The following is a 16,095-nucleotide window of genomic DNA, read 5'->3' as shown; positions in this document are numbered from 1 at the left end:
CATCCAAATAACACCATTCCTACAGTAAAGCATGGAGGTGGTAATATCCTGTTATGGGGGCGTTTCTCTACAGCAAGGATGGGGGCACTTGTCAGGATAGAAGAAAAATGGATGGGGCAAAATTCCATCAAATTGTCGAGGAAAATCTGCTGCCCTCCGCCAGAAAGTTGTGAATGGGAAAAAGGTTTACCTTCCAACATAATGACCCAAAAATGCCCACACAGTGGTTGAAGGAGAAAAAGGTGAATGTCCTTGCATGGACTAGTTAGAGCCCAGACTTATACTGGACATATAACAGATAGGTAAAAATTACATGACTTTAAGTAAGCAAACCTCAAGCACACTGTGAAGGTGTGAAGATTCCAAAGGTCTTTTCCTTCTTGGTCCAATTGCAGCCAGTGCTGTGAGATTCGCTTCTCGGTGTTGCAGTTGTTCTAGTTCCAGCTGCTGAAGCTAAGAAAATATTCCACACTTAATGAGCAGATTGTAACTTTTTTTAATTCTAATGGCTTACATTATACAGATAATTTTCTGAGTTTATGAGAACGTCACACAATTTATAATCATTTTCACAGCAGGATTCACACAGTGTAATCAAAACGCAAGTTTGCTTCTAGTGGGAGACCTCTATAAACCTGGACAAGCTAAAGAATAGGAAATCTGCAATCTGTAAAAAAAAAAAAAAAAAAAAAAAAAAAAATAAATTCTGCCATTTTTACCTCACAAATTAGCCTCATTTATAGAACATGAAGAATATGAAAGGGGCAGGTATAGCCTATAGCAACCAGATCAGATGACTGCATTCATGCTTTTCCTTTTTTTTTTTAAAAAAACACCAGGAGGGCTACAAACTCTTCTCTGGTTTACACAAGGTCCATGTATCTGTATCCGACACATATTTAAAGTTTATCATATATTTTATTTGTTTAAGGTAGACCAAAAATTAATCAATAAGAGTTAACATTAATAGATCATACAAGTGTGGTTAGGAGGCATCATATGTAACACTGAAACTAGGAGCAGAATCTGCTTCGCTTCAACTGAGGGAAAGCTTGCAGTTATTCACAGTGTGCTCTCCTTCCAGGGAACCTGTCAGAATGGTTTTTGCCTGTTACTGCCTGGGCTCCTACTAAGTGCTGGGGGTTGCTACTGGAAGTAGTGCTAGCAAAGGGACAGACATGATGCTGTGTGTTCTGCTGCAGACTTGTGCTGATCCTTGAGGTTGGCACCTCTCCTGGAGTTCTCCAGCACTGGAATGGGACCTCAGCTGTGACAGCTGCCCTGTAAACTGAAGTACTCAATTCATTTCATAGCAGCAAAGTAGAAACCATTCAGATTACCCCTACAATTTTTAAGCTGCAGTAGAAAAAAGAAACCAAGAAGCAACTGGTCGCTGTGGGTTCCCTTTTCATACATTTTTAATACTTTACTTTTTAATACTTTAATACTTTACTTTATTATGATTTTTAAAATGTGGGAAGTATAAGGTTCAACTTTGCTGACTTTAACTCAGGAACATGCAATTCATAAAAAAGAAACGCACGCTAAATACAGCATGTTTTTTTTTTTTTCTTGCGGTAATTGATGCGTGTTATTACACCTTATTGTAACGCAGACCACACTTCCAGCTGCATTGGGAAGTGAAATACTTAGCAGTGGTATATTCCTACCACTGCTAAATGTGACAATTCAGCTCAGGGCTGCTGGTTGTTTTTAGGGACCCTGCACCCCTTGGCGTCCTAACTACTATGACTCATCTCTGCTGTCAGTGGAGCAAGCATGCACCCACCCCCCTGAACCTTACCAGGCCACATGCCCTCTACATAGGGGGGGGGCTTGCTTTGCCAGTTGGGACACTGGGAAAGCATTTACCCCCCCCCCCCCAGATGTTGATGACGAGGACAAGGGCCTCTTTCCCACACCACTAGCCCAGTGGTAGTTGGGTGAGGCTTATTGGAATCCCCAGATCCTTCACCCCCCCCCCCCCCCCATGGGAAAAAAATGCCCCTGATGTATATCCATTGTCAATCACGATGAATGGCACCCACAAAAAAAAAAAAAAAAAAAAAAGGTAATGGGGAAGAGGCTCTTATTCTCAACATGGAGACAAGGCTCTTTGCCAGGGGACCCCCTAGCATAGCACCCCTTGTGTCGAGGGCACGTGGGCTGGTATGGTTTGGGGAAGGCATGCTCAGATAAAGGGCAACCATGGAATTTGGGGGGACCTCACGCCATTTTATTTGACTTTTGGTGTGAGTTTCCCCCCAAAATCTATACCAGACCTGAGGGGCATGGAATGGATTTTTGGGAGGGGCTCTTGCTTGCCTTTTTTTTTTGGCTCTTACGTGTTAATTCCTGAGCCCTAATCCATAGCTGTGATCTTCAAGCCCTGATCCATACCAACAAGATCAACATTTAATTTTCTATTCTGCACAAGCAAAATCTTGTAACCCAACTGGCTGCAAGAGGAATTAAAAAAGGTTGATCCAACAGGTTCACACGTTAAAAAAAACGAACAAAACAAAACAGTCAGCCTGTTAACTTTTTAAATGCATAAATTATATATTCCTTCTCAGTCATTTTAGTTACAGCTGCCTCCTCACAGCTGTTTACTACAACAATCCATGTTCAATCATTATAAGCAATTCTGGTCCTGTAATCATTTGAACTAATCAAAAAAAAAAAAAAAAAGGAAGAGGTATAAAAAGAAAATTGTTCTAGCCAGAAAAGCCTCTTGCTGTGGTTTCTTCTCATTTTGCCTTGGATTCTACATTAAAAGCAATAATAAAGTTCTTTAAAACATTCATAAATAACCTGCCGCTGACACCTCGAAGCAAAGTGGAGCTCTGTTCAGCAACAACAAATTTCATAGTTCACAAGGCGCAGTTAATAGTGGGAGGGGAAGGCAAAAGAAAAAGGTTGTTCTTTAAGTATGTGACTCATTTAGAACAAAGATCCTTAAAAAAAAAAAAAAAAAAAATCAGTCCTGTCACTATAGAAACCAATTTCTTCAGCTCCATATCACACGTCTCACACCTCAATTGTCTTTATTATCGTCTGCTGTCAGATCCTTAATCAGAAATGTGAACAGGCTTGATGATTTATTCAACAGGGGAATGAAACTGTAGGTCAAGTGAAAAAATAGATAGATATATTTATATACCATACAAAGCACCTAGCTCCCATCAGCTTTGGATACATCCAATTCATTCTCCTGGCACTACCTCTGGGGCAACTGTAGCAAGCTCCAATATTAAGGCTCAATTAAAATAAGCTCTAATTAGCACAGCTTTTTTGTTTCCTCTCCGGCTAAAAAAGTCAGGAAATGGATATTGGGAAATGTTGGAAAAAAAAAGGCTACTGAGTGAAAGGCTGCAGACACAAATGAACGTATTTGTTGATTTGTACAGTTGCTATGCAGAGGCCTCTGGGAGCAAAAGCTTAACCAGCCTAAGCTATAAACTAAAACCCCTGCAGCTAAACATGAACTGAGTGAAAACAAGGGCTCCATCTCAGAGCTGAAAACTGCTGGGCTCAGAAAATTAAAAGCCCGAGGCATTTTCCATTTAAAACGAAATCCCAGTACCGCCTCCCAGCCAAAGAATTATAAGCAGTATCAGATTTACAAAACGAACAATTACCCTGGAAAAATGTAGCCTATTGTATGGTCCCAGATGCTAGATGTAAAAGTGCTTCCCCCCTCTTTATTTTCATATCACAGCTCTTTATAAATAAACCTTACAGACCAACTTAAACTAAATAAAATATGCATGTTCTTTTTTCCCAGAAAGATTTTAAATCAATGTTTAAAAAAAAAAAAAAAAAAAGTAATTCTGCTCATGACAGTGTCTCATTTGAAAAGCTGTCCTTGCCTCTGGCGGCCTCTGTCCTTCCCTTAGGCCTGTATAAATTGTATGCAACAGCAAAGTAAACTCTGACCTAATTGCCAGGAGACAGCCTCCAACTTTTCTATATTGCCTTTGCTTCAGCCGAGACCTAAATGAACTGAGCTGGGGTGGAAGACACAGACTGCGGTTTTAGGTTAAACGTAAGCAATTATACAAACTTCTTGATTCCAAATTATTAAATGGTTATCTTAAAAGATTCTACAGTGGTTTAAAATACATATTTAGCAGTAGACAAGGCTATAAGCATCACTAATGAATAAGTTGAAAGAATCAATGACAGACACATGAACTGTAAAGACACTCAATGACACTCTTACAAGTTTTAAGGAGACTCATTGGTATCTGTAGTCACAGAAATTCAGGTGCGGTCAGTCATGGTCATTGATGAGAGGAAGCAAAACATACTCCTGAAAATTTGGCTTTAGTAATATACATATTATATTACAAAAACTGTAAACTTTTTTCTTTTCATGAACAAACCTTTCCTGGGAAAACAATGCCATCATTGCTGAACTCTTTCTGAATATTCTAGTTACTTGGCTATTAGAACTGAAATTGTATGACCTTAGAATAATTCCCATTTTACTGACTGTGCAACGACAAACATAGCTGCCAGTTGCTGACACCCTCTAGTAAATGAGATGAGGCCCAGTTTTCCCAGGGGATGCTCAAAGCTGAAATTATTGTTTAAAAAGTGTCATTAAATGCAGTGTTCATACTCACAAAGCCACCAAGTTGAGTTAGTGTAGACCAGCTGGTGTCCTCTACTGAGCATGCTCACATTTTAGTTTTCCAGGCTCTTCATTTCCTCCTTTTTCTTATCTGTGCAGCCCACGTGACTATAGTGACTATAGTCACATGTGTGGGCGTATACATGTGATAACTGACACTCATCTGTCTGTCTCCCTCCTCCATGTCCTCCTATTGCTAAACAAATCAGTATCAAATATATCAAATGCTAACATCTGTAAATTAAAAAAGCCTTGGATGCAGATGCCGTCTTAACAAAACGAAAGCTAGTGTCAAGCATCTTTGACTCCCCCTACACCATATTAATGCATACAAAATGCACAGCTGATGTTCAATAAAGATTTAGATCTACAGTTTTTTTTTTTTATAATTAAATTTTAATTGCTCTTCTGAAACTTTTTTTTTTTTTTTTTTTTTTAAGTCATGGGCATACATCAGCAAATAGAAGCCCCTTCCAATGATCTTTTCCTACAGATGCCAAAAAGCAGGGATAGATCATGTGATCACACAACAGCGCTGCATGAATAAGGTACTTTTTTTTTTTTTAAGAAAACAAAATACACTGGCATGATTGATGTGAATGAATTATGGCAATTAACACTTCTCTTTTTATTACTTTAATATATATATATTTTTTTTTTAATTCTTTGCAGCCACTCTGGCAACTGAGATCGACTGAAAAAGCAGAGCAGCGGCAGCAGTTAGGTCATATCTGAGTTTCTGCGCATAGTTATGAGAATTATTAGATATTTATATAATTTTTTTTTACTTTAGGTTTTGTGGCTAATCACTTATCTATTGAAATTACTATAAAAACACAAAGATATCATTTAAATGTAAACACAGTTTGAACCTTGCTGATTACCTCTTTGGCTTTTTGCTTTAATCTCATTTGCTCTGGATCCTCTTTATTTGAGCGACTCTATAAAAAAGATAGAAAAAAAATGTAAAAAATTAGGCTGTGTTTGTTTTCTAAGGTTTCCATGAGTTCACTCACTTGGACTAGATCAAATCTTGCACTTAAAGGGTTACTCCAAAAACTGACTACATTCTTAAACATGCAGCGGCCATTAAATATTTAATGCATAACAATTTTCTCCTGTGATTAAAAAGCTTTGCTGCAGGGGGGAAGTGCCTGAGTCCAGGATTTCTAAGACTTCCCCTCATGCATTTTTATTCTCATTTTCCCATACAGGCTGAATGCCTGACTTCTAGCCCGAAGGAGCACACAGCTTAAAGAGATGCTTGGGCTTTCACATGGATCTCATAATAGGCATGACCTTCTCAAAGTGAATTTTTTTTCTGTTAATTTTGATAATTTAATTTTCTATAGACTGCATATATGAAAGTGTTGCAGTTTAATTCTAGGCTGTTATTTGTAACATCAAAGCAACATAATACACAAAACTGTATATAGAGAAAAAAAACGAAAAACAAAAAAACCCACACAATTAGGGGAATTCAGAGTGTCACACATTTTAGAAATTTGACTTGCTCCCACATGACAAATGCGGTTGTAAACAGGTACATGAATCTGGGGACACAATGTGTGTGGAGGCACATGGATAACAGATACTCCACTTCAGTGCAACTATGTTTCCTCCTGCCACTACACCTGTCTCACAGACAATGCAGCAACAGAGGAGTTTTAAAGCTGGGTGGGCGGAGCATGATGGGGATTCACAGCAGAGGGCAGATCCTTAGCCAATAAGACAGCCTGCTATTGGCTATAGAATCCAACCACTGCCTTCCTTCAATCACAAGGAGAGAGTGGACCTGATGGGGAACTACTGTCCCAGCTTTCCCATCAAACTTTTCCAACTGTCGGCATCACTGATTGCTAGGCATCGTTGGCTGTGAAGCCAACAGCATCCTTAGGCTGGTTTCACACGGGCGTTCTCGGTAGTCTGCATCCGCCTGCTTAGCAGGCGATCTCGCTGCTGAGCAGGCGGATGGCAGGGACACAGCCCTGCTGTTCTCTATGGGGCTGTAAGATGGAAACGGACCGCACGTCGGCTGACATCCACAGCTCCATAGAGAGCTACAGCTGGTCCGATCAGGCCCACCTGAAAAACTGACAGGCGAACCTGATGGGACATCCTGTGTGAAACCAGCCTAAACAACCAGTGACAGGTGAGGTGGGGGGGGAGGCGTTAACAGTGGCAAATATTCTGCTCTGCTGCACAGTGTACAGAGACGGGTACTCTGTCTGTAGGCTAACTTAGAGTTGGCCTTTATTACCTCCAGTTTCATTAGCTACGAACTGGCAGCAATTTTTTTTTAACCCGTTGAATTAATAGAGCCACTTTGTAAATGAGGCACTATTAGGAATTACCTCAATCTGCTGCATGTATGGGTAAAGCTACCAACACGGGCAACAGGTATTTTTTAGTTTGGTGCAGGCCAATTTTAAAGAGCCATCACATTAGGGTTTTACTGAATTCCCGAGTTTATTCAAAGTAAAAACTGGTCATGAAAGAAATACAGGGGGGTTGCCATAGTATTTTCAGTAGGAAGTCCGCTATTTGCCCCCCACTTACTATGACAGGTGACAACATTTTTACCAGACAGGAAATGAGGAACAATCTTAAAAAAGACAGACTCTAAAGGATATTAGATGAAAACAAGGAAAAACAGGATCACAGACTATCTTACATTCCTCTAAAGCACTGCAGTGGGTACACTATCTAATGCACATAGGGGCCTTCACTGCAGGTGAATCTTCCTGGTGCATATGTTTTAAACAACAGTGATTGATTTACCATAAGAGAAGGTCTTCATTGTAATAAGAAAAAATGTGGCGGGATTATGAAGTATTATGAACAGCTAGCATTTATGGAGATACCATTCTGCTGTCCAGTTATTACAATAAATTCAAAATCCATGCAAAGCCAAACATCCAAATGTAGAGCCCCCATCCTACCATGTATGTTCTAAACCTAAAACGTAGGACATCTCATTTACAGTATCTCACAAAAGTTAGTACACCCCTCACATTTTTGAAAATATTTTATTATATCTTTTCATGTGACAACACTGAAGAAATTACACTTTGCTAAAATGTAAAGTAGTGAGTGTACAACTTGTATACCAGTGTGAATTTGCTGTCCCCTCAAAATAACTCAACACACAGCCATTAATGTCTAAGCTACTGGCAACAAAAGTGAGTACACCCCTAAGTGGAAAATGTCCAAATTGGGCCCAATGTTGTCAATGTCAATATTTTGTGTGGCCACCATTATTTTCCAGCACTGCCTTAACCCTCTTGGGCATGGAGTTCACCAGAGCTCCACAGGTTGCCACTGGAGTCCTCTTCCACTCCTCCATGACAACATCACGGAGCTGGTGTATGTTAGAGACCTTGCGCTCCTCCACCTTCCCTTTGAGGATGCCCCACAGATGGTGTCAATAGTGTTTAGGTCTGGAGACATGCTTGGCCAGTCCATCATTTTTTCCCTCAGCTTCTTTTAGCAAGGCAATGGTTGTCTTAGAGGTGTGTTTGGGGTTATGTTGGAATACTGCCCTGCAGCCCAGTCTCTGGAGGGAGTAGATTATGCTCTGCTTCAGTATATCACAGTACATGTTGGCATTCATGGTTCCCTCAATGAACTGTAGCTCCCCGGTGCCAGAAGCACTTATGCAGCCCCAGACCATGACACTCCCACCACCATGCTTGACTGTAGGTAAGACACACTTGTCTTTGTACTCTCACCTGGTTGCCACCACACACACACTTGACACCATCTGAACCAACTAAGTTTTTTTGTTTCATCAGACCACAGGACATGGTTTCAATAATCCATGTCCTTAGTCTGCTTGTGTTCAGCGGGCTCTCTTGTGCATCATCTTTAGAAGAGGCTTCGTTCTGGGAAGACAGCCATGCAGACCAATTTGATGCAGTGTGTGGCATATGGTCTGATCATTGACAGGCTGACCCTCCACACCTTCAACCTCTGCAGCAATGCTGGCAGCACTCATACGTCTATTTCCCAAAGACAACCTCTGAATATGACCCCAAGCACGTGCACGCAACTCCTTTGGTCGACCATAGCCAGGCCTGTTCTGAGTGTAACCTGTCCTGTTTAACTGCTGTATAGTCTTGGTCACCATGCTGCAGCTCAGTTTCAGGGTTGTGGTAATCTTCTTATAGCCTAGCCCATGTTTACTTAGAGCAACAATTCTTTTTTTCAGATCCTCAGAGTTCTTTGCCATGAGGTGCCATGTGGAACTTCCAGTGACCAGTATGAGAGAGTAAGAGCGATAAAACCAAATTTAACACACCTGCTACCCATTCACACCTGAGACCTTGTAAGAACGAGTCACATGACACCGGGGAGGGTAAATGGCTACTTGGGCCCAATTTGGACATTTTCACTTAGGGGTGTACTCAATTTTGTTGCCAGCGGTTTAGACATTATAAGCCGTGTGGTGAGTTATATTGAAGGGACAGCAAATTTACACTGTTCTACAGCTTCACACTACTTTAAAAATTGTAGCAAAGTGTAATTTCTTCAGTGTTGTCACATGAAAAGATATAATAATAATAAAAAAAAAAAATTCACAAGAATGTGAGGGGTGTACTCACTTTTGTGAGATACTGTATAACACTAATGTATAATAGGTTTGTATTCATGAATGGTATATATATATATATATTCACCTACCATAAGAAGGCAAATGTATATGTAAAGAACTCTATCGAACATGGGCTCATGAACCTGTCATCAAGACTACCAGTGCCCTGTATATATATTGATTTCCTCATTAAAAGCATGTGGTAGACTAATTAGTTGAGTCAATGCTTTACCCATCTATGCGGTTTCTGGGGGGAATTACCATATTGAAACAGTAGAGACCATCAAAAAGGAACATGATTTACTGAATTTTTAAACAAACTAATGCACTGTGTAATATGTATGTAGCTATATAAAAGACAGGAACTACTGATGGAGTTTATAGCAATTAATGGGTTGTTCATTAGCTTTTTTTTTTATACCAGCCTACAAAATGCACTGTGAAGCCATGCTATACTGAACTTAAACTTTTACCGAGAGTGTGTTCAGCAGCAGGTTATCTAAAGCTTTTTGCTTACATTTTGCTAAGAATGGATGATGGCCAAATCCAAAGGCATATTTGGTTAGGGATCTTGCTTTACTTCTTGTCCAGCATGTTTGAATTTTGCACAGAGTGATGGAAATGCCCTTTTAGACCACTCTTAAGAAAACTACATTTTTGGATTTTACCATTACTTTTGTGTCAGTGATCATAAGGACAAAAACCATGGATTTCCACAGTCCGCAGAGACAGTGGTAAAAACTTGACAGGGCGTTACCCCACACCACTGGCCCCAAATGAGAAACAAAAAAAAATGTTGGCTTTAGTCAAAACTATAATCATCTATCTACCAGCACCATTTAAAAATCCCAGTCTAAGCCATTTATAAACACAGTCCTGACTGTTATGTTGGCAATGGGCATTCAGGTGGAAGTTATCAGAGTGGCTGTAAAGCCACCTGATTGCTTACACGGCCAGCAGAAGATACTCTCCTCCCCTGTGCCTGGCTGCCACTGCCAGGTATCCCAGACTCCGCTGTCCCACCTGAGTACTCAGGATCGACATTGTGGGTGGAATAACGGGAGACCAGTAAATGTCTATTCGCGGATCTCCCCATTAGTGAATGAACACCAAAACGATGTGTATTATGCCACTTTCAGGTTTGGCTGTCACTCCCCCCCAGGCTGCTGTGGTTGGGGAAAAAGCTAATAGGATAATATATGAATGGCGGTTGAGGCATCAGGGATCTAATGTCTGAATAAAAAGAATCTGTCATTACACTATGCTTTCACATAGGGGGTCCTTGAACCCCTATGTGATAGCAATAAAGTAAAAACAAAAAAATAAATAAATAAATAAATAAAAAGTACCCACTTCCCTCCAAATAGGAATATAAATTCATGTGGTGGGTGTGCCCTTGTACGAAAACAATGATTATGTTACACATCACCGTGAACGTTGACTGAAAATAATTCTAGGGCCATCATTCATGGTTAACTCTAAACTGATAACCTGTAAAGGCTTTTAAAACAATGCTTATGGACAATTTAGGGTACCAATTAAGGTATTAAAGTTTGTTGTAGTTTTACAGCCATGCACAATTTTAAGGCTTCTTATACTGGAATTCTATTTCCTCGTTGGAAATTCATCTTTTATATTTCACCAAAATATTGGGTGGTATATTTTGTGCTTGTGTGCACAAAAATTAACTTAACTACTTTTTTTACTGAACATTTGTGCTTGATAAACATATCTTTGAACAGTACTAATTTCACTTTATACACAAATATTTCAGTTAAATGCTGCTCACCTTTGCTGCTCGGAGAAGCATCTCCCTTTCTTCTTCATATTTGCGCTGTTTCTCCAAGTGCTCAAGTTGCTCAAGAAACTTAAGCTGTGCCCTTACCTCACTGGACTGTACATAGCGGTCATTTTGCTGAAAAACGAAAAAAAAAAATATCTATATACATGCCACTAATTATGCCATATGCTGGCCAAAGACCTAACAACCAAAGATGCCAAGCCCAGTTCATTGTAGCTGTATTGCCAAAACAGTAGCACATAGCTGACATTGCACTATGGCAATATTGAAAAGGCATTTCTATTTTGTTTGGATAACACCTGTTTGAGAAAAAATAATACCTTGAAGGCCAGCCCTGTATGATAGTCATCCTTCAGTTTTTGGCTAGTGTCCTAGAAGGCTGGACGCTTTTTCCTCACATCTGCTGACGAACATTCTTGGATTTAGTTTTCCCTCTAGGTCCAGAGCCAAGCTGCAGGGCACAACCTCTGGAAAGACCTAGTCTCTGAAGATTCACTCTGAGTAGACCCATAGATGGGGCAAAGATAACCTGGAATGTGACCTTTGGACACTGCACTCTACATTGTGATGCTTTCCAGACCTGTGCAATCTTGTCAGCCACCGCGCACTCCAGTTTTTGTTCAATGGTACAGCTTGGTGTAACAAAGCCCTCTGATGATTCCGTGGTGTATGTCTTTAAAAGTTGTGTTGATATCTTGGCAACTGTCATTTAAGCACAAAGATCTGCATTGTGGCACTTTTTGGTGTATACTGTGTAAGCCACAACGAGCTCTACAGTTTCAGAGGAGTGATACAGCCTCTGGCGTACCCAGTATCAGCTCTCTCCCTGTGTAACTAAGCCCTGGATGTACTAATAGTATTCCAGTATGTGGCCTTTGCCCTGCATTGTAGCATTTTCAACACTTTATTTTCGGTGCTAGTTTACAGCAGAGCTCTACCCAAGTCCAGAGCATTGACAGTGTCCAGTCTCTGTACATCTTCAAGTGTGAACCTCTAAATCATATATGACCCTATTAGGTGACCTTTGGGTATTGGGCTTTATATAACAACCCCAATTCCCAAAAAATTGGGACGCTGTGTAAAACATACATAAAAACAGATTGCAATGATTTGCAAATCTCATAAAGCCATATTTTATTCACAATAAAAAACAAAAAAACATATCAAATGTTTAAACTTCGAAAATGTACCATTTTAAAAGAAAAAAGGTCATTTTGAAATTGGTGACAGCAATATACCTTTCAAAGAGTTGGGACAGGGCCATTAACACCACTCGGTAAACATCTTGTTACTGAAACGATCAGTTGGAGTTTTGTTGTCCCATTTTTCTCCGATATAGGTTTCTAGCTGCTCAACAGTCCAGGGTCTTCCATGTCATTTTTAATTTCAAAATGCACCAAATATTTTCAACTGGTGAAAGGCCTGAAGGCTAGTTAAGCACCTCATTGGCCCAGAGAACGGTGTTTCTGGATCATATACAGATATGGCTTCAACTCTGCATAATAGAGCTTCAACTTGCAGAAAAGCCTCCTGAGGATGGAATTAGGACAAAACATACATCGGGGCAGAGCTACAGGAAGCAAAGTCATTTCATTCTCTTAGAGACACCCGAAAGTGGTTAGATACCAAGCACGGACTTCCCTCACACTGAGGTGCAGTGGAGAGGGCCCGTAATAATATAAGGCTGTTAAACCCGGGTGCATGGCGAAATGCACAATACAACGTGAGCACATTAATTGATGTTTTTAAGTTGCAATTTATTGGATTAATAAAAATGTTTTACATACTCAGTCTTTCTTCTCTCTGATTTTATGATATTCCTGGTAATGCTGTGAGAAAGTAGAGGTGATATCCTAGATGTCTCAAACCCCTTGGGGGACAAAGTGCATATAGACCTAAGTGAGAGGTCATGGTTATTTGGCGAGTTTTCCACTGTAGTGGTAACTCACGGTGGATTGAAGCATGGAAGTTGTCACTGAATTAACAGTTTATGCCTTTGTTGCACAAATTGCACTCACACTTTGTAATATATGTTGACTTTATTATATAAAGGACTTTTTTGGAATTAGCATTTTAAATGGACATTTTTGTAGTACTATTTTTATAGCATACGTTTGGATAGCAATATTGTGTTGTGATTAATGCACTTTCTTTAGATATGGAGTCTATGTAATTTATAGTAAGAGCACTGTATCTTAGGAGTATTGATTGTTTAAAACACATACATGCGGTCCCCTAGTTACAAACATTCGACTTACAAACGACTCCTACTTACAAACGAGGGAGACAACAGGAAGTGAGAGGAAATCTACCCCTAGGAAGAGAAATTCACTACTGTAAGAGTTATGGGAAAAAGTTAACTCTACTGAAGCTTTATCACCAAGGTTTGTTTCCACAACAACCCAAAATTTTCAAAATCCAAATCTCATTGGGACAGAAAGTGAGGTGAAATCTTCTGAACAGGGGCACAGACTGCAAAACAAATGTCACAGGGGTGTCAAACCCTTCCCTATACTATCCAAAAAGCTTAAAAATATTTTTTTTTGGCTGGTGCTACACTTAAAAAGAAAAATGTACTTGTTCTATTGGGGTGTAATCATTTTTGCAACATGGTCTTTAATGAATTTGTTGTTAGGAAAAATACTTTGTGTGTGCAAACAAATCTTGGTTGCAATTAATGGCCCGCATTTGTGGGAGTATTTTGTAGTATCGTGTCCCATAGAAAACATTGATTCTGAAAGGAAAATAAAGGTTTTCCGACAAATCTGTTGGGATGTACTCATTTATGCTGAGCACTGTAGATGGATCAAAATTAAGCCAGTCCCCGTTGAACCAGCCAAATTTTGATTGATCTATGATCAGCTTTAGCCTTCCCTTATATAGGTGTGTGAATCTTTCCACACCTTCCTTAAGGCCTGGTTCACACCTATGCATTTTTTAGTGCATTTTCAGTTTTGCAGAAATACACTACAGTCCATTTAACATGGTTTCCAATGACTGTAGTCAATGACTGTAGTGCACATCTGTGCATTTTATGGAAAGGGCCATAGATTTTGTTCTGGTTTTTGGTTCCATAGACTTCAATGGATCAAAAACGTGTACTGAAAAACGCAAAATGCACATGGAATATGTAAACTGCAACCTGCATAGATGTGAATCAGGCCTCAAAAGGGAATTTGCTTGCCACCCTTCTTTGTTTCAGATTGACGGTCTCCTTTCCCTTTGAGTTACTAGTGAAAAACCAGTTATAATTTTGGATCTCCCTTTCCCTGAATCAAGGGTTAAGGGTATTCTGCTTCGACCTCAAGATGTTCACTTGTTGGCCTTTGGTCGGGACATAAAGACAAAAACAGAACGGCGCACGAGAGGGTACCGAAAAACACTGATAACACACCTAAAAGTCTATAAAGTCCAGGAAGTATACGTATGCATCATTAGTGGCAGCTCCCTTGGGAGCGAAGCAGTCTCTGGAAGAACAATGGGAGAAAAACAAGGTGTGCCAAAAACTAAGTGCAGCAGAAGATGCAACAAATGGTATATTTAATTAAAATCAGCCAAATGGTTACTCACACTATTATAAAGCTCAATAGGCATATAAAACCGTAAAATACTTAGCGGGTCCCCGGTGGAAGGTGGTTTGTAGATGTTAACATGAGAGGAGAGGAACAACCAACCGGAAATCAGTCTTGTAGTCTCGGAACAAGCATGGAACACACTCGGAGTTGCATCGGAAGTGAAGTCAGAACATGGAGATAACGTTTCAAAGCATCCGCTTCTTTGTCAGATCTAAATCATCCATATAAAGATTCACACAGAGCGTGGACCAGAGGCAATATAACTTATTGTGAGAAAACCTCTAAACAATTCAAATACTGTCATAAACTATGAATCAGACCGAGACAGAAGTACAGTTAAATCACACTTGTTTAATAATAAAAGTAAATAGAACAAACGTAGTCAAAACATAGCCAAAGTTCGGTAACCGGAACGGATAGTCAGACAACCAAGAAAGTCAGGAAGCCAGAGATCAGCATAGTGGAACAGCAAGCAGGATCTGGAGCCAGAAGGAATGTCAGCCAAGCAAGTCTTTAACAGGAACGCAGGAGATAGTCTCTGTGATGTTGACCAAGGCGAAGGGAGAGATCATCTGGGCTGGATGGCTTAAGTAGGCAGCACTGACGAGCAGGATATCATCAACAGGTGAGTCACTGTGGAGAGATAGGAGCTGGCAAATAGCCGACAGCTGAGCAGCCAGCTCAGAGGAAGGAAGGGCTGAGCCCAGTCCTGACAAATACATGTTTCATTAAAATACATGTTAAATATTGACATTCTAATATGAAACAAAACAAAGTATATATCTAAATGTGGGTATTGTTATTCGTTCTTGTGTCTTGTAAGACAATCAGTAATGATCAACAATAAAGAAGCTAATGACTGTGGGTACAAATATTTACATAAGCTGTGTGTTATGAGAGAGAGATATTTACCAAAAATGATATATTCATATTCGTTTATATTGAATCGTTAACCACTTAAGGACTGAGCCTCTTTTTGAGATTTGTTGTTTACAAGTTAAAAACAGTTTTTTTTGCTAGAAAATTACTTAGAACCCCCAAAAATTATACTTTTTTTCTTTCGAACACCCTAGCGAAAAAAATGGCAGTCATTACAATAATTTCTGTCACACCGTATTTGAGCAGCGGTCTTACAAGCACACTTTTTTTTGAAAAAATAAACTTTTTCGAATTAAAAACAGTAAAGTTAGCCCATTTTTTTTTTCATATTGTGAAAGATAATGTTACGCCGAGTAAATGGATACCCAACATGTCACGCTTCAAAATTGCGCCCGCTCGTGGCATGGCTACAAACTTTTAACCTTAAAAATCTCCATAGGCGTCATTTTAAAAAAATTCAACAGGTTGCATGTTTTGAGTCACAGAGAAGATCTAGGGCTAGAATTATTGCTCTCGCTCTACCAATCGCAGCGATACCTCACTTGTGGTTTGAACACAGTTTTCATATGCGGGCGCTGCTCACGTATGTGTTCGCTTCTGCACGTGA

At 39.8% G+C, this 16,095-nt stretch overlaps 1 protein-coding gene across 1 annotated transcript in view; it reads right to left on the bottom strand.

The window, feature by feature from the left end:
- The window catches only part of TAF4B (TATA-box binding protein associated factor 4b), a 247,096-nt gene that overhangs the window by 87,096 nt on the left and 143,905 nt on the right, over positions 1-16,095 (bottom strand). Inside the window, exons 12-14 of the mRNA XM_073631505.1 lie at positions 11,023-11,148; positions 5,524-5,580; positions 334-453 (exon numbers count right to left, since the gene is read on the bottom strand). Of these exons, the coding sequence (XP_073487606.1) occupies positions 334-453; positions 5,524-5,580; positions 11,023-11,148 (303 nt within the window). The remainder of the gene's footprint in view (positions 1-333; positions 454-5,523; positions 5,581-11,022; positions 11,149-16,095) is intronic.

This window comes from Aquarana catesbeiana, linkage group LG05, assembly GCF_042186555.1.
Source record: "Aquarana catesbeiana isolate 2022-GZ linkage group LG05, ASM4218655v1, whole genome shotgun sequence".
NCBI lineage: Eukaryota > Metazoa > Chordata > Amphibia > Anura > Ranidae > Aquarana > Aquarana catesbeiana.
The sequence above is the reverse complement of the archived record's forward strand: the minus strand, read 5'-3'. Positions and strand labels throughout refer to the sequence as shown.